At 37.5% G+C, this 19,872-nt stretch overlaps 1 protein-coding gene across 1 annotated transcript in view; it reads right to left on the bottom strand.

Moving 5' to 3' along the window:
- Nucleotides 1–12,635: 12,635 nt before the first annotated feature.
- Nucleotides 12,636–19,872, bottom strand: part of WDR64 (WD repeat domain 64) — a 142,689-nt gene continuing 135,452 nt past the window's right edge. Inside the window, exons 26-28 of the mRNA XM_044916423.1 lie at nucleotides 17,956–18,036; nucleotides 17,025–17,138; nucleotides 12,636–12,719 (exon numbers count right to left, since the gene is read on the bottom strand). Of these exons, the coding sequence (XP_044772358.1) occupies nucleotides 12,636–12,719; nucleotides 17,025–17,138; nucleotides 17,956–18,036 (279 nt within the window). The remainder of the gene's footprint in view (nucleotides 12,720–17,024; nucleotides 17,139–17,955; nucleotides 18,037–19,872) is intronic.

The following is a 19,872-nucleotide window of genomic DNA, read 5'->3' as shown; positions in this document are numbered from 1 at the left end:
TTAAGATTTATTTATTTATTTGAGAGAGAGAATGCACAAGTGGGAGGGACAGTGGAAGAGGGAGAGAGAATCTCAAGCAGACTCCATGTTGAGTGGGGAGCCCGATGTGGGGCTTGATCTCACGACCGAAACCAAAAGTCAGATGCTCAGTGGACTGAGTCACCCAGGCCCCCTCAATTTCCTACTTTTAAAAGTTAACAGTTTAATACTTTATATATTTCTCTTCCTTAAAATAGGATGACTTAAGAGCTTCTGAGTATATATAGTGTAGACATGTGACAATTTGTGGAGGTCACATTAGTTTGGCAAGGATCTCATGAGCTTTTAATCATTTTCATATTTTTTGAATTTATACTCATAATGGATATTGGTTGAAGGCAGGAATTGTAACAAATGTTGATATTGAAATGCAACGAGGCAATGAGGACAATAACATTTAATTCAGTAAATGTCCTCAAGGTCATAACTAAATTCATGTATCACATCCATTTGATCAATATTCTTAAATAGCACATCAATATGCCGTTAGCATTTCAAAATAGAATTAAAGGAGAAAAAAATTAGTGGTCATTATAACTATTTTGGCTTTCTTCTTGTTAGAAATAAGACTATACACACCTATAATAACATGTTATTTTCAGAGAAGAACCTGTAATTAACATCCTTGAGCCCTTCTCTCGTAGCTCATTATTTAGAAATGAAACACAGCAATTATTAAAAGAAACCTTTTTTTTTTTTAAAGATTTTATTTATTTGACAGAGACAGCGAGAGAGGGAACACAAGCAGGGGGAGTGGGAGAGGGAGAAGCAGGCTTCCCACCGAGCAGGGAGCCTGATGTGGGGCTTGATCCCAGGACCCTGGGATCATGACCTGAGCCGAAGGCAGTTGCTCAACCAACTGAGCCACCCAGGCGCCCCAAAAGAAACCATTTTTTAATGTGTAAAGTGCAATAATTCTAAACAAGTCCTGACAGCAGTTTTGGTCTATTTTGGCTGTAACATGTAATTTAATTATTTTTTTAACTTTTATTGTGAAATACAGCATAACGATAGAAAATTGGTCTAAAGATAGATGGAAAGCTCACTTTATCATCACAAGTCAAAAAATAAAATGTTCCCAGCACCCAGGAAGCCTCTCTCATGACCCTTGTGGATCAATTGAGGTTCCATTACAGAGAATGATGAAGAAAGATTGCTCTAGAATATGGGATTTATCCTACACAACTGTGGGAGCTGGGTGAACAGTTTATATACAGCTGTTGCTTCTGTGTCTAATGCTGGTTCTGAAGTCACCAGAGCAGACAGTCCAGCCCAGGAGTCAGAGAAGCTGAAGAATATGGTTTGGGGTAGTGGTAGGAGCACAGGACTGCCCCATGCACACCGCTGTGCATAGGACCAAGGCGAACCAGGAGATCAGGGGCAATATGCACTAAATGCAACCATACCTGGTACCCTGCACCTCCTTTTGTGCATAAAAAAATATATGGTTACTGCTTCACCTTTGCCTTCCATATTGTGCTCAAGTTCGGATAGCCTATGCTAACCTAGAATGATAGAACAGAAAATTGTGGAAAAAGTAGATACAGACAAGCTAAGTCAACACAGTACAAATTCCCTCCATACCCTCCCGATAACTACACTTTCCCTCTGCCTAAAAGGTAACCACTATCCTGATTCTTATAGCAGCCACTTCCTTGCATTTCTTTATTATTATTATTATTTACAAACTGTAATTCATACCTAAAACACTATAGTTTCTTGTTTTTGGTCTTTAAATTTATTCAAGTGAAATCCTATAGCTTATGTTAATTTGTGTGTGGCTGCTGCTTAACGTTATTGTTTGTGAGATTCATTCATGTTCTGTGTATAACTGTAGTTTATTCATTTTTATTGTGTTCTATTATACAAATATGCTTGAAAAATTTATTTGTCCATTCCACCATGAAAAACATTTGGATTGTTTCCAATATGGGGATATTGTAATAGGGCTGTGGACACCCATTTACAAAAGACACCCATGTCTTTTGGGGTACTTGTATACATATTTCTGTTGGGAATATAGACCTAAGAGTAGAATTTCTGAGTCATGGAATGTGCATTTGTTCAATGTTAATAGATACCAGATTGTTTTCCCAAAATGACTGAACCAATTTAGACTTCCACTTCTTCCAGTAGAATTATATAAGAGTTCTTGTTGTTGCCTATCTTTACCAATACTTGCATTATTAGTTCTTTTAATTTTAGCCATTCTGGAGTTTGCATAAATATATCTAAGGTGGTTTTTGGTTAGCATTACCTTTATTATTAGGGAGATCGAGTACCTTTTCATATATGTATTGACTATCTGGATATCCTCTTTTATGAAATGTCAGCTTGTGTCTCTTGCCTATTCTACTGGATTATCTGTATTTTTCTTATTGATTTGTTGGCGTTCTTCATATATTCTGGATGAAAGTCCTTTCTTAGTTATATGTGATGCTAATCTTAGCCATTCTGTGGCTTGTTGTTTTGCTTTCTTAATAGTGTTTTTGGTGAAGAGGAATTTTAAATTTTAATATTGGTCAATTTGCTAGGCTTTTTCTTTGTATTCAGGTACTTTCTGTATACTATTTAAGAATTATTGGGGCACCTGGGTGGCTCGGTCAGTTAAGCATCCAACTCTTGATCTCAGCTCAGGTTTTGATCTCAGGGTCATGGATTTAAGAGCCATGCTGGGCTCCACTCTGGGCATGGATCCTACTTAAAAAATATATGTATATATTTCCCTGTTTCCAGCTCATGAACAAATTATCCTTTGTTTAATTCTAAAATCACTTTATATTTTGCTTTTTATTCTTAGAGTTCTCACACGATACTGATTTCTATGCATAGTGTGAAATAGAGTTCATTTCTCGTATGTTTTTCAATATTCTAATTCTCCAAATTCTCCCAGGACCATTTATTGAAAAGACAATTTTTAATACTCTGCTGCAGTGCTGCCTTGACATAAATCAAATGTCTAGATATGTGAGGGTTGCTTTCTGTGCTCTTTACTCCAGTCTGTTGGTCTATTCATCTATTGTGCCAATACCACCCAGTCTTAATTACTACAGCTTTATAATAAGTCTTGATATATAGTCAAGCAATTCTGTATTCTGATCTTTCAAGAAGAATTATTCTTTACATTATTGGTTATTCTTGAACCTTTTTATATTATTTTTTACTCTTTTTATATTCTTAATTGAGGTTTTGAAGAGCTTGTCAATTTAAATTTTTAAAATTTAAGTTCAGAGACTTGGATTAAGATGGCATTACATTTAAAGAGCAATTTGGTGAATGTGGTAGATCACAAAATCATAGGCACAAATTTTCCCCATTTTTGCATGCGTGCCCCTTTGTAATATTTCTCCACCCCTCTAGAATTGGATTTGCCTTGTAACTTAATTTGGCTAATACAATGCAACAGAAATGAGATTTTGTGAATATTCCACTTAGGTTTCCAGATATCTTGTAGCTTTTGTTCTCATCCTCTTGAAACCCTGAGACTATCCGGTGAAGAATTCTGGCCTAGCTTCAGCGGGAAGGAGAGACGATGTGGAGAGAGAGGTCTGCCATGAGATGTGTGAGGAGGCCATCTTAGACCATCCAGCTACTCACTAGCAGTAACTGACACCAGCCAGGAGATCAGAAGTGCTCCACTAGGTCCAGCCCAAATGACTGACCCACAGAATGATGAGCAGATAAAATAATTGTTTTAAGCCACTCAATTTTTTTTGGTGGTTTTTAAACGCAACAATAGATGACTAATCTAGAGAGTATTGATGTCTTTATAAAATTGAGTCTTCAAAACCATGAACATAAATATACCTTTGCATTTATATGGGGTTTCTTTAATTTCTCTCCAAAATGTTTTATTGATTAGACTTCTTTTCCCTTCATCATTTTATTGTGGAAAAAATGTGAACATTCAGGGACGCCTGGGTGGCTCAGTTGGTTAAGTGTCTGACTTTGGCTCAGGTCATGATCCCAGGGTCCTGGGATTGAGTCTCACATTGGGCTTCTTGCTCAGCGGGGAGTCTGCTTCTCCCTCTCCATGCTTGCGCACGCTCTCTCTCTCTCTGACAAAAAAAATAAAATTTTTAAAAACTTTTTGAACGTTCAGATAATTTGAAAGAATTCTATAACAAATACCTATATTCCTACCACCTATTTTTCAGCTCACTAATGTTCTCTTCAGTTGACCTATTCTGTCATTATAACCTTTGACTGAGTTCTTAATTTTGGTAATTGTGTTTTTTGGGTCTAGAATTTCAATTTGATTCTTACCAACAAATTCTGATTCTCTGCTGAAATTTTAAATCTTGTGTTTTATCTCCAATAGAGCAAGCACAATTATTTTAAAGTGTGTTTGTCTCTATTAACTGCTTTTTTCTGTCAGTTCTCATTCTTATTCTGTCTTGTGTAACTTGTCATTTTTTATAGTGTGCCAGACATATATTTGGAATAATGAAGACATAATTGAAGGCCTAAAATGATGTCATCTTTTACCACAGTATTTACCCTTGCTTCTGCAGGCTCCTGGGGTATCTACCAGTTTAGGACTACCCGCTGAACTGTAGTCCCCAGTAAAGATCTGTCTACCTTTGTGTCACCCATTTCTAGGATGTAGTTCTTTGGGGCCTCAACCCAAAGTGACAGGGCTTTACCCCTCGATGAGGCCTGGATTCCATTTCCTGTCCCCTTGGCCCTAACTACTACTTCAGCTTCTTAGCTTCCTACTCTTCCCTTCTGGAATCAGCACATGCTTGCACATGGGAAAACTGATTTCAAAAGCTGGGCTCACCTACCTGAGCCTCAGTCTTCCCCGAGAATCTGGCATGTTCACGCTTTACTACCTTATTTGAATTCAGATGCCTTCATTGAGATTTCTTTTTATATCTTGTCCATGTTTTCTAGTTGTCCTCAGTGGGAGTGATTGGCCCAAATTACCTAGTCTACCATTACCTGAAGCAGAAATCATTAGCTATATTTTAGTAAACATTTTAAGTGTTCCACACCAAACATGGTGTAATGAAATATTCTTAATTTGTCAACAAGTCTAGCATTTTCTTAAATGATTAATCAACCCATCATTGGATAAATGAGAGTAAAGATAAAATTTTTTAATTATGTGTATCATAAAAATTATATTGTTATAATTATAGTGCCATTTCAGCAACATACTAAAATGAAATCACTTATTACATAATATGCAAAAATGCTGAAATATATTTTTTAAATCTTAAGAAGTTCAATAAAATGTATGTTTATTAAAAGAGGTTTGAGAGAATTCCTCAGTCAAAAAAGGAAGGGAATGCTAATTTAGGGTCTTGAATGCCGTGTTAAGGGGATTGAATATGTGGCAGGGTATTCAGTATGGTATTATTTTAGGAAATTTATACCTAGGGATAAAATGACCTTCTTTTACAATGAGATTACAAGGGGGGAAATGGAATCATTTTCATTAACTTGGAAGTTTTCTTTTTTGCTTTTAGAATTCTTTAAAAAAATCTTCTGGGGCAAGTTGAATAAAGCGGGGTCAAAAGGTACAAGCCTCCAGTTAAAGATAAATGAGTCCTGTTAATGTAATGGACAGCATGGCAACTATAGAAAATAACACTGGATTGCATATTTGAAAGTTGCTAAGAGAGTAGGTCTTACATGTCCCCATCACAAGAAAAAAAGAAGGTTTATAACTATGTATGGTGACACATGTTAACCAGACTTGTGGTGATCATTTTGCAGTAAATACTAATATTGGATCATTATGTCGTACACCTGAAACTGAAATAATGTGATATGTCATTTATATCTCAATTTTTTAAAAAGGATCTTTTGGTTTACTTAGGGATTGATAGGTGCTAATTCTCCATAACTATGCTGTTTTTCTAGAGTTCCTTCTAGAAAAAGTTCTTTTCTCTTGGAACTTTAGTTTCTTATGTAATTAAAATACATAAAGAATAATGTTAAAAGAAAAAGAAAATTAGCAGGAGAAATGATCATGTTCCTACAAGCACCAAAAGTTAGTACCTAACTAGAAATAAACATAAAAAGACATGTGTAAATAAAGTTTATGTGAATAAAAAATTTCTTTATTTTTCCAAAGTTGTTGGGATTTTAAGAATTATAGAACACTTTCAGAATGGAAAGGCAGAGTGAAACCCTAAGAGACCACTGTTTTTTTCTTTTTTTTTAAATTTTGTTTTATTATGTTATGTTAATCACCATACATTACATCATTGGTTTTGGATGTAGTGTTCCATGATTCATTGTTTGCGTATAACACCCAGTGCTCCATGCAGAACTTGCCCTCTTTAATACCCATCACCAGGCTAACCCATCCCCCCAACCCTCTCCACTCTAGAACCCTCAGTTTGTTTCTCAGAGTCCATAGTCCTCATGGTTCATCTCCCCCTCCGATTCCCCGCCTTCATTTTCCCCTTCCTACTATCTCCTTTTTTTTTTTTATATATAATGTATTATTTGTTTCAGAGGTACAGGTCTGTGATTCAACAGTCCTACACAATTCACAGCGCTCACCATAGCACATACCCTCACCAGTGTCTATCACCCAGCCACCCCAACCCTCCCACCCCCTACCACTCCAGCAACCCTTAGTTTGTTTCCTGAGATTAAGAATTCCTCATATCAGTGAGATCATATGATACATGTCTTTCTCTGACTTATTTCGCTCAGCATAATACCCTCCAGTTCCAACCACATTGTTGCAAATGGCAAGATTTCATTCCTTTTGATGGCTGCATAATATTCCATTGTGTGTGTGTGTGTGTGTGTGTGTATACACACACACATCTTCTCTATCCATTCATCTGTCAATGGACATCTTGTCTCTTTCCACAGTTTGGCTATTGTGGACATTGCTGCTATAAACATTGGGGAGCACATACCCCTTCGGATCCCTACATTTGTATCTTTGGGGTAAATACACAGTAGTGCAATTGCTGGGTCATAGGGTAGCTCTATTTCCAACTTTTTGAGGAACCTCCATACTGTTTTCCAGAGTGGCTGCAGCAGCTTGCATTCCCACTAACAGTGTAGGAGGGTTCCCCTTTCTCCGCATCCTCACCAACATCTGTCATTTCCTGACTTGTTAATTTTAGCCATTCTAACTGGTGTGAGGTGGTATCTCACTGAGGTTTTGATTTGGATTTCCCTGATGTCGAGTGATGTTGAGCACTTTTTCATGTGTCTCTTGGCCATTTGGATGTCTTCTTTGGAAAAATGTCTGTTCATGTCTTCTGCCCATTTCTTTCTTTTTTTTTTTTTTAAAGATTTTATTTATTTATTTGAGACAGAGAGAATGAGAGAGACAGAGAGCACATGAGAGGGGGGAGGGTTAGAGGGAGAAGCAGGCTCCCTGTCGAGCAGGGAGCCCGATGCGGGACTCGATCCAGGGACTCCAGGATCATGACCTGAGCCGAAGGCAGTCGCTTAACCAACTGAGCCACCCAGGCACCCTCTTCTGCCCATTTCTTGATTGGATTATTTGTTCTTTGGGTGTTGAGTTTGATAAGTTCTTTTTTTTTTTCTTTAAGATTTTTATTTGACAGAGACACAGCGAGAGAGGAAACACAAGCAGGGGGAGTGGGAGAGGGAGAAGCAGGTTTCCCGCTGGGCGGGGAGCCCGATGCGGGGCTCGATCCCAGGACCCTGGGATCATGACCTGAGCCAAAGGCAGACGCTTAATGACTGAGCCAACCAGGTGCCCCGAGTTTGATAAGTTCTTTATACATTTTGGATACTAGCCCTTTATCTGATATGTCATTTGCAAATATCTTCTCCCATTCTGTCGGGTGTCTTTTGGTTTTGTTAACTGTTTCTTTTGCTGTGCAAAAGCTTTTTATCTTGATGAGGTCCCAATAGTTCATTTTTGCCCTTGCTTCCCTTGCCTTTGGTGATGTTTCTAGGAAGAAGTTGCTTCAGCTGAGGTCAAAGAGGTGTTCTCCTTTAGGATTTTGATGGACTCCTGTCTCACATTAGGTCTTTCAACCATTTTGAGTCTATTTTTGTGTGTGGTGTAAGGAAATGGTCCAGTTTCATTCTTCTGCATGTGGCTGTCCAATTTTCCCAACACCATTTGTTGAAGAGACTGTCTTTTTTCCATTGGACATTCTTTCCTGCTTTGTCGAAGATTAGTTGACCATAGAGTTGAGGGTCCATTTCTGAGCTCTCTATTCTGTTCCATTGATCTATGTGTCTGTCTTTGTGCCAGTACCATACTGTCTTGATGATGACAGCTTTGTAACAGAGCTTGAAGTCCGGAATTGTGATGCCGCCAGCTTTGCTTTTCTTTTTCGACATTCTTCTGGATATTTGTGGTCTTTTCTGGTTCCATACAAATTTTAGGATTATTTGTTCCATTTCTTTGAAAAAAGTTGATGTTATTTTGATAGGGTTTGCATTAAATGTGTAGATTGCTCTAGGTAGCATTAACATCTTCACAATATTTGTTCTTCCAACCCATGAGCATGGAACGTTTTTCCATTTCTTTATGTATTCCTCAATTTCTTTCATGGTATTTTATAGTTTTCTGAGTACAGATCCTTTGCCTCTTTGGTTAGATTTATTCCTAGGTATCTTATGGTTTGGGGTGCAATTGTAAATGGGATCGACTCCTTTTTTTTTTATTTAAAGATTTTATTTATTTATTTGACAGAGAGAGACAGTGAGAGAGGGAGCACAAGCAGGGGAAGTGGGAGAGGGAGAAGGAGGCTTCCCGCCGAGCAGGGAGCCCTGATGCGGGGCTTGATCTCAGGACCCTGGGACCATGACCTGAGTTGAAGGCAGATGCTTAATGACTGAGCCACCCAGGCGCCCCTGGGATCGACTCCTTAATTTCTCTTTCTTCTGTCTTGTTGTTGGTGTATAAGAATGCAACTGATTTCTGTGCATTGATTTTATATCCTACCACCTTACTGAATTCCTGTATGAGTTCTAGCAGTTTTGGGGTGGAGTCTTTTGGGTTTTCCACATAAAGAATCATATCATCTGCAAAGAGTGAGAGTTTGACTTCTTCTTTGCCAATTTGGATGCCTTTGATTTCTTTTTGTTGTCTGATTGCTGTGGCTGGGACTTCTAGTATTATGTTGAATAGCAGTGGTGATAGTGGACATCCCGGCCGTGTTCCTGACCTTAGGGGGAAAGCTCTCAGTTTTTCCCCATTGAGAATGATATTTGCTGTGGATTTTTCATAGATGGCTTTTATGATATTGAGGTGTGTACCCTCTATCCCTATACTCTGAAGAGTTTTGATCAAGAAAGGATGCTGTACTTTGTCAAATGCTTTTTCTGCATCTATTGAGAGGATCATGTGGTTCTTGTTCTTTCTTTTATTAATGTATTGCATCACGTTGATTGATTTGTGGATGTTGAACCGACCTTGCAGCCCAGGAATAAATCCCACTTCGGTCTTGGTGAATAATCCTTTTAATGTAATGTCAGATCCTATTGGGTAGTATTTTGGTGAGAATTTTTGCATCCATGTTCATCAGGGATATTGGTCTGTAATTCTCCTTTTTGATGGGGTCTTTGTCAGGTTTTGGGATCAAGGTAATGGTGGTCTCATAAAATAAGTTTGGAAGTTTTCCTTCCATTTCTATTTTTTGGAACAGTTTCAGAAGAATAGGTATTAATTCTTCTTGAAATGTTTGGTAGAATTCCCCTGGGAAGCCATCTGGCCCTGGGCTCTTTTTTGTTGGGAGATTTTTGATTACTGCTTCCATTTGCTTAGTGGTTATATGTCTGTTCAGGTTTTCTATTTCTTCTTGGTTCAGTTTTGATAGTTGATCCATCTCTAGGAAAGCATCCATTTCTTCCAGATCATCTAATTTGCTGGCATAGAGTTGCTCATAATATGTTCTTATAATTGTTTGTATTTCTTTGGTGTTGGTTGTGATCTCTCCTCTTTCATTCATGATTTTATTTATTTGGGTCATTTCTCTTTTCTTTTTGATAAGTCTGGCCAGGGGTTTATCAATCTTATTAATTCTTTCAAAGAACCAGCTCCTAGTTTCGTTGATCTGTTCTACTGTTCTTTTAGTTTCTATTTCATTGATTTCTGCTCTGAGCTTTATTATTTCTCTTCTCCTGCTGGGTTTAGGCTTTATTTGCCCTTCTTTCTCCAGCTCCTTTAGGTGTAGGGTTAGGTTGTGTATTTGAGACCTTTTTTTCTTCTTGAGAAAGGCTTGTATATATACTTTCCTCTTAGGACCACCTTTGCTGCATCTCAAAGATTTTGAACAGTTGTGTTTTCATTTTCATTTGTTTCCATGAGTTTTTTAAATTCTTCTTTAATTTCCTGGTTGACCCATACATTCCTTAGTAGGATGCTCTTTAGCCTCCATGTATTTGAATTCTTTCCGACTTTCCTCTTGTGATTGAGTTCTAGTTTCAAAGCACTGTGGTCTGAAAATATGCAGGGAATGATCCTAATCTTTTGGTACTGGTTGAGACCTGATTTGTGACCTAGGATGTGATCTATTCTGGAGAATGTTCCATGGGCACTAGAGAAGAATGTGTATTCTGTTGCTTTGGGATGAAATGTTCTGGCTATATCTGTGAAGTCCATTTGGTCCAGTTTGAGACCACTGTTTTTTCTTACCAAGTGGTCTGGTGGTTTGGGTGCATGTAACCCTTGACATGGGAATGCTTTCATTTGAATCATTTCCCTAACAGGCTTGGGCCAGAAAATCTGCAGGCTTCAATTCTGATACTTTCCTCGTGACTTTGACTTATTTAAAATCTCATTTATTGGGGTGCCTGGTGGCTCAGTTGGTTAAGCATCTTTTAGTTTCCCTCAGGTCATGATCTCAGGGTTGTGAGACTGAGCCCTGCCCCTGGCATGGAGCTCAGTGGGGAGTCTGAAGATTCTCTCCCTCTGCTCCTCCCCCCATTTATTTACTCTTTTCTTCTCACTCTCAAATCAATCAATCAATCTATCTTTAAAAAAATCTCATTTATTATTGATCAAATTTAGATGCTTTCATACAAATACAAAAATACAAAAAATTGTAAAAATACATGAATACCCATTGGTAAAATTAATCATTTGGCCAAATCACTGAAGTCAATTAAAAGAATTAATAAAAGATGAACATATGAAAAAGTGATCAACATCACTTGGCAACAGGGAAATCCAAATCAAAACCTCAATGAGATACCACCTCACACCAGTCAGAATGGTTAAAATTAACAACACAGGAAACAACAGATATTGACGAGGATGTGGAGAAAGGGGAACCCTCCTACACTGTTAGTGGGAATGCAAGCTGGTGCAGCCACTCTGGAAAACAGTATGGAGGTTCCTCAAAAAGTTGAAAATAGAGCTACCCTATGACCCACCAATTGCACTACTGGGTATTTACCCCAAAGATACAAATGTAGTGATCCGAAGGGGTACGTGCCCCCCAATGTTTATAGCAGCAATGTCCACAATAGCCAAACTATGGAAAGAGCCTAGATGTCCATCAACAGATGAATGAATAAAGATGTGGTATATTAATCTATCATCATCTATCTATCTTTCTATCATCTATCTATCATCTACAATGGAATATTATGCAGCCATCAAAAAATGAAATCTTGTCATTTGCAATGACATGGAGGGAACTAGAGGGTATTATGCTATTGAAATAAGTCAATCAGAGAAAGACAAGTATCATATGATCTCACTGATATGAGGAATTTGAGAAACAAGACAGAGGATCATAGGGGAAGGGAGGGAAAAATGAAACAAGATGAAACCAGAGAGGGAGACAAACCATAAGAGACTCTTAATCTCAGGAAACAAACTGAGGGTTGCTGGAGTGGTGGGGGGTGGGTGGGATGGGGTGACTGGGTGATGGACATTGGGGAGGGTATGTGCTATGGTGAGCACTGTGCATTGTGTGAGACTGATAAATCACAGACCTGTACCTCTGAAACAAATAATGCATTTTATGTTAATAAAAAAATATTTAAAAACAAAAGATGAACCCCAGAAAGTTCATATAACCATTCAAATTCTTTTTATCTGGAGTCATTTCTAGATGAAATGTAAATAACTTCTAACTTAATCTAAGAAACTCTGAACACTTTCTTCCATATGACATTTCCCTAAATGAAGAAGACAAAGAGGCAGAGGCTTGCTCGGCACATTTTTCTTTTTAATAATTTTCTTTGTATAACACATAGCATAGTAATTTGCCTCTTACTGCATATATTTGGATAATAATTCTGGTTATGAATTGGGGTGAACAAAGGTGGCAGGGGGAGGCAAAAAGCTGATCATTGATAACCATATTATTTTAGATCTACTAATGCTATTGATTTTCTTTGTTTCCCTATGTGTCATTTTGCTGACAGTAAACAAGAAACATTACCTAGTTGTTAAATGGATTTCTATGTATGAAAGAAATTAGACATCTGGCTGCTTGCTGCTTGCTTGTTCAGAGCTGAGCGATCTTCTCCATCAATAGGATGGCCCGAGGATACAGATGTGAGTGACAGTGTCTGGTGGACCCTCACTTTCATCCTGAAATTAAGACTGGAGTGTCATTCAGATCTTGCCATTTTATGTGCAGCTCAGGCCACAGCAGCCACTTCTAATTTTCCTCTCTTCACTTGGAGATGAATGGGAAGAAGGAGGAAGCCAGATTTATTTGTGGGACTAAATGTCTTTTCAGACTTCTCCTTCGTGACATCTGTGAAAAAAAAAAGGAATGTCAGTTAGTAACTGGCATTATATGATAGTGCAATTTTTCAGAGTCACGTTGCACCACTATTTTTGTAGAGATTTTAATCTTCCTAGTAAGAAAGTATCATTATTTACTTAACTATCCTGTGTGCCTCCAGGATAAAAATGTGGCATTCCAGAAGGGTGTGATGGAAGAGCACAAGCTTTAGACTAACTACTAGACTGGGCAGTTATCCATGCTGGGACTCAACTGCCCAGTCTATTAAAGGTTGGGTTAAAACAAAGCAAATTAGAGAAGTTTGCTAGGTCATTGTAAGGCATAGAGATATTGTATGTTAATATCATCAGAATCCATTGACTTACAGGAAAATAAAATCAAGTGATGATCCTACAAATGAGAAATGAAAATGAGTTTTGAATTGGTTATTTTTGAAACACATACATATAAAAAGTTAAACTCTTTTAGTTTAAAAATCAGAAATTTTGTCCATAATATTCAGCTAATATTTACAGTACATATCGATTTGATTTTATGGCCTATTATGGAGAAGAAGAAAGAAAGATGAAAAAAGGGGTGAGGAAACACAAAGAATTCAAGGTAAAGAAAAAGACAGAATGAGCCCCAAGTTCCAAATTCAACCACCTAAAGGTCTCTTAGGCTTGAACACTTACAGGTAACCTGACCACTCTTTCCCTCTGAGACACAAGGGGGGAAACTCAGCTCCCCACATCCATCCACCAACCAACTGATGCAATTTCCCAAGCTGCACTCATGTTTCTTTCTTTAATTTTCTATCCTCATTCTCCCCCACTTCCTCCTGCACCCTCCTCCCTTCTTTGGTCTCATTCATTCTTCCATTCAGCAAGTGTGTGTGTGTGTGTGTGTGTGTGTGTGTGTGTGTGTGTGTGTGACCTATGTGTCAGTCTGTTCTAAACGCTGGAATTCCAGCAGAGAATAAGTCAAAGTACCTGCCTTTGTGGATCTTACATTCTAGTGGGAAAGAATCATTGCAAATAAATGAGCTTTTCTAGAATGTAATGTCAGGTAGTGACAGGAGCTATGAAGAAAAATGAACTAGGGCGAGGGAACAGAGAGTGGTGGGAAGGGAGAGTCCTTCAGTTTTCATTATTTGCAGACTCTCATCCAGTTACTGTGACCAGGGGAGGCCCAGCAGCTTACTTACTTCTGATTTACATTGCATTGTATTTACGTGTCCCGGCTCTGAAGTCAACCTGCTGGGTTTAGATCCCAGCTCTATTAACTTACTTCTTTGGGGGATCTTAAATTACTTTTCCTCTGTGCTTCAGTGTTCTTGAATATAAGATGGGGATGATAATCTTAACTACCTCCACGTTACGAAGATTGATTGAAAAGAGTACATATGGAACGTTCGGTTTTGTACCCTGTACACTAATTTAAAAACAAATGTTAGCCATTTTCACTAGCAATATCACTCAGTTATAGTTTATATCCCCTTTCACCTGAAATAAAACTGTGAGGGTTTTTCCGTTATTCTTTGAAAAGCTAGAGTCTGCTATCTTGTATACCATCTTTCACTTAACCGTTTTTCTGTTATCGGATATGCTTCCACAGTTTTGTAAATGGAACATGTCACAGAGTTCATATTCTCCCACTCTCTTCCCACATTTAAACAGAAAAAGAACTACAGTTGACCCTTGATCAATCCCCCATACAGTAGGAAATCCATATATAACTTTTGACTCCCCCATACTTCACTACTAACAGCCTACTGTTGACTGGAAGCCTTACTGATAACATACAGAGTTGATTAGTACATATGCCATATTCTTACAATAAAGTAAGCTAGAGAAAAGAAAATGTTATTAAGAAAATCATCAGGAAGAGAAAATACACTTAAGTACTGTACTGTATTTATTGAAAAAATCTGCATATAAGTGGATCCTCGCAGCTTAAACCTGTGTTGTCCAAGGGCCAACTGTATAAACTTATGCCCTGATGTATGTTTTCCTGTACTATGGTTAATATTCTGTAACTTGTTTAATTCTAAAGGGATTTACAAACCACTTAAAGACATTGAGAGTTGGAATCAGCATTTCTATTATTTAAAAATAATGTCAAAGAGATTAAGATACCCATTTTTGGACTATTTGTTCAGAGAACTTTCTCTCCTCTATAGTGTGAGCTCCTTGGTCTATGAAAATGGCTTCTTAGTGCCTAGCACAGTGCAGGGCACATAGTAGGTATTTCAAGGTATTCTGTACATGCTTGTTTCACAAAATTGGAATTTGAACACTAAATTTTCTGAGGTAAATTTATGCCCAGGTTCCTGGAAGTGCTTTTTATGAAAATAGGCATTTAATGGGTATTTATTGATTTGACTTCATCCACTATTTTCCCACTTAGGCCGTATGGGTTCCTAAAATTGCAGACAATCAACATAGTGATTCTTTAATGTATGCCAGTTTCCAGAATTTATTGTTATCTTGCAAAGTGCACAGTTTTCTGAAAATGACCTAATTTTATTTTGGAAACAGACTTTAATCCCTCACTACACTTAACTCTTTTCTTCATTAAACCAGAAGGAAAATTTTTAATTATGGTTTTGTGGTCCCTTTTCTGTAGGCAAATGGAGATATCTACTTCCTTTGCCCTTTTTGTATGGTTAATGATCTCTCAGAGTGATAAAGAAAATAAAGCATCTATTAAAACAACAGATATATAAAAAATTCCTTTGCGTTTGGACAAATAATTTATTATATTTCATGATCTTTGATAAAACTAATCATAGTGCAATCAATTTTTGATTATCTAGGTGTAGAGTCTTCATTATGTACATTAACCATGACTAATTTTTAGTTCCATTTTTGTCTTCCCTCTTGCATTTAAGACATATGTGGCTATTGGAGTGCTGATAAATAAATAAAATCTTTAGTAAATAAATAATCCAAAACTAACAGTCAAAAGACTGTTCTGGGTTTTAGAGTTCATATAATTTTTTTGCCTGTATTTGCATTCTTATTTGTTTTGCCTCATCTGATATTAAATATACTTTACATTTTCTAAGTACAAACTAAGTGACAGAAAGAAGATAGCCACATGTGTCTTTTTAAAAATTTTTTTAAAAGATTTTATTTATTTATTTGAGAGACAGCAAGAGCTCGAGAGAGCAAATGAGAAGCAGAAGAAGCAGGCTCTCTGCTGAGCAAGGAGCCCAACGTGGGACTTGATCCCAGGACCCCAGGATCATGACCTGAGCTGAAGGCAGACGCTTAACTGACCGAGCCACCCAGGCATGTAGTTTTGGATTATTGATACCACTGTGTCTCATCGATTACTTAAAACAATTAAAAATAAATTACATTATTTTATAGAAAACCCTTCTTTTGCCAACAATTCTTAGTAGAGTTGAGGATTAACAGGAAGTATTCATATTCTTATTATGTGCCCGGGGACAGAATGATGCTCAAGTTTTCTCCATAATTAAATAAAGCAGCTTTTTGTGGTGGTGGCTGTGATTGTTATCTGTTGTTGCATTAGGCACAGGCAATAAGAACCAGCTCCTTTCTGTTTTTAGTCTGATTTCATGGGGTGGAGGCTTACAAAAAGTACCCTATGTTAGGTCTTCCCCTTAAAGTTTGATCTATTTTAACAATGGGATGAATGGCTGCAGGTTAAGTTGGGCCCTTACCAGCTTCCTAGAGCCAGCAGAAGAGTAAGGGCATTTGAATTTTCTAGGCTGTATGGTTTAAAGGGATGAGCATGAAATTTAGAATCAGAGTGGATCTCAGCTTATCATTTAATTCTTATGCGATCTTTGGCAAGTCATTTACCCTCTGGTTAGGCTCCACTTTTTCCCAATTTTTTCTTTGTAATTATTGTGAAAATGAAGGGAACCACTTATAAAAATGCTACATAAACTCTAAAACATTGTATATTAGCTACTCTTCTTAACACATAAAAACACTTGACTTAGCTGGTGAGCCAGAAACTTAATGATATCATGGTTCTACCCTGCAGGTACAAGGATGGTTACACAGCCCTCAGAGATGGTATGTCACATTGCCTTTTAAAACTAGGCAGTGAATTTAAGTCTTAAATTAGCTCTGGAAAAGTTTCATCTGCCAGGTTCAAAGGTCCTATTTGATTTTTGTCTCCATTCAACAAATTCCTGATTTCCATCTCACTGAGCTAAAATGCATGCATCTGGGAATATTCATGACAAGAGTATGAACTGAGATAATTTTAGGCCCAGCATGTCTCTGGGAACAAAGCAATTGTTAACAATCCCCAGACAGAAAGGAGATCCACTCTGGAATTCTGAGTACTGACTTTTTCATGTTGAACATGAATCCCCTTCTTTTTTCCTGGAATGCCATCTGCAGACTCCCTTTGTGCGTCTGAGCCAATGAGTGGAAGGAATCTTAGGCTGGTGGGGCTCTGTACCTAGAAGCCATAAGTAAAGAGTTAGCAAGACATACTTCAGGCAGTTCCTTCTGTAGTGTGAATTCAAGGGTGGAGAATAGGGAACGAAAAGGTCCAACTGCTTTAAAATATGCCCCCCTTCCCAAATGCCCACTATTCCTTCTTGACACTTCACCCTTAGCATCATCTGTAGGTTAAGTGTTTGCTGCTGTTATCATGAACGTGTTCTTGGGAAGGAGAGAGAACATTTTAAAAAATAATAAGTTAAGATAAAGTTGAAATATTTCATCTTCAGTTTATTATTCCTGGTTTAATTAGTTCTTTAACAGATTATCTGGAGTGGAGACTGGAAGGGTGAGTACTGAGTACTAAGGAAGAACTTCTGGACAGGGAGACAGCACTGGCAAAGTCACAGAAGAGGGAAGAGCAAAGATGCTTAAGGAATGGCAAGGAATTTGGCATAGCTGGAGTGTAAGGTACATGGGGGAAAGTGGTAGAAAATGAGATCAGACAGTCCAGGCAGAGGCCAGATTATGAAAGGTTTGTACACCAGGCTCAAAGTGTTTGAATTTTGTCCTGTAGGTGGTGAAGAGCCAGGATAGAGTCTGAAATCGTTTCTTGTGGTGTTTAATGTGGACTGGCAGAGACAAGTGATCAAGGGCATGGACATAGAGAACTAAAGACTTCTTGGGGATCAGACACAGTATGTTCATAGAAGCAGCCGTTGGCTTGGTGATGTGATTTTCTTTAACCTTGTTTGGTAGCCCAGGGTCAGGAATGAGATGTCAGATTCCCTGTTGTTTTCTAATTACTCTAGTCTTAGAAACCTCCAACTCACCCTATATATAGGCAGAGAACCAAAAACAATCCCTGCCTCTCTGTTTTCCATCAGGAATCCTTCTAAGGCCCGTCTTTGAATCTGCAAAACACAGGAGTGAATGTTTAATGCAAAGGGCACATTCCTTCAGCGGCAAAATTCCTGGGTTCAAATCCTGACTCTGCTGCTTATTAGCTGAATGATCTTGGGCAAGTTCTTCCCCTATTGACTATTTATGAGGATCAAATGAAATACACATATAGCACGGTGCTACTTAGATATAAGAATTAGTATCATTGTATTATTATTACTGATAACGGTACCTCAAAAAGAAGTGAATGATAAAAAAAAAAGTGAATGAATACGTTTTATACAATTGAGAAAGAAAAGTAATGGGCAAAACAAGATTCTGGTAAAAATCAGAGATTCCTAAGAAAAAGGGGTTTTAACTCAACTTTAGCATTAAAATTTTGTTATTTTACCAACCAGTTGAGAAGACCAAGTTGTGCAAAGGAGAAGGTGATCCTTCTTGATTATTTCAAGAGCTTTAAAACATTGCTAAAGTTTTCCCAAAATGCATTTAATGCTTCAGTTAAATTACTTTAAAAGATTATTTCTTATCTTCAAATTGGAAGAGAATATTGAAAATATCTACCAATCTTTATTTTTAGGTTGTGCTATTTCAATCCTATTCAACAAAATTGAGTATCTGTTATGTGCTTGCATATAACTTTGGCCATAAAAATCTTAGGACTTAGTGGTGGGTGGGAAGTAAAGGTAAGTATATTAATACTCTGATTCACTGGAGAACATGGTAAATGAATATGCTATAAGACACAAAGCAGGAGAGACTGGGCCTGTTGGGGAATGCGGAATTAACATTTATCGAGTATCTGTGATGTAACTGGTATACATTTTTCTCACTTAATCCTCACAACAACACTTTAGGGGGGCTTTCCAATGAGGAAAGAGATAAAATAATTTATCTAAGATTAAACCTAAGTCTATCACACTCCACATCCTGTCCTTCACCTGTCTGTCCCCCTGTCCTCTGGGAGCAGCTGAATTCCATCTGGACAGAAAGGTAGGGCTTATGGAAATTGTTTCATTTGGGAAATATTAAGTATTTATCAAATACGAAGTTGATACTGTAAAAGAATAATGACATAATGGACCCACTGCTCTGTTTTACATACTGAAACAATGCCATCAACTTTGAGGTTCTCAGTCCTTTTCATCTGCCCTTAAATGTAGTGACTGTCCTGAATTTTGTGCCTTTAATTCTCCTGCTTTTATTTATGTAATTTCACCTTATATGATTTTTGCTCAAGCAATATTTTATTTAGTTTTGCCTCTTTTTGACTTTTACATAAATGATAATTATGTATATATTCTTAAGCAAAACTTTTTCATTCAGTAGCATGTATTAAACTATTATCCATACAGGTGAGTGTTACTTTGGTCCATTTATATTCACAACTCCATAGTGTTCCAATCTATAAATATGCTATAATTATGTACCGATTATACTGTTCATGAGCATTTAGGCTGCTTTCAGGTTTCTGCTATTACAAACAGTACTGCTCTGAGCATCTTTGTTCCTGTCTCCTAAGCATGTGTTTAAGAGTTTCCCCGGGGGATATCTCTAGCAGGCTATACCTATTTTCAACTTTACTGGTTAATGCCATATTGTTTTCCAAAGTGGTTCTACCAATTTACACTACCAGATTAGTGTTCTGATTGTGCCAAATGCACACTGACCCTTGATAGAGTCAGACTTTCTGGTATTTGCCAATCTGCTGGGTGTAAAATGGTATCTCATAACGTTATTGATGTGAATGTCCACGTTTACTAATGAGGCTGAGCATCTCATCATGTGCTTACTGGCAATTTTTTTTTTCTTTTGTGATGTATCTATTTATGTATCTGTCCATTTTT

This window comes from Neomonachus schauinslandi, chromosome 6 (assembly GCF_002201575.2).
Source record: "Neomonachus schauinslandi chromosome 6, ASM220157v2, whole genome shotgun sequence".
Classification (NCBI taxonomy): Eukaryota; Metazoa; Chordata; class Mammalia; order Carnivora; family Phocidae; genus Neomonachus; species Neomonachus schauinslandi.
The sequence above is the reverse complement of the archived record's forward strand: the minus strand, read 5'-3'. Positions and strand labels throughout refer to the sequence as shown.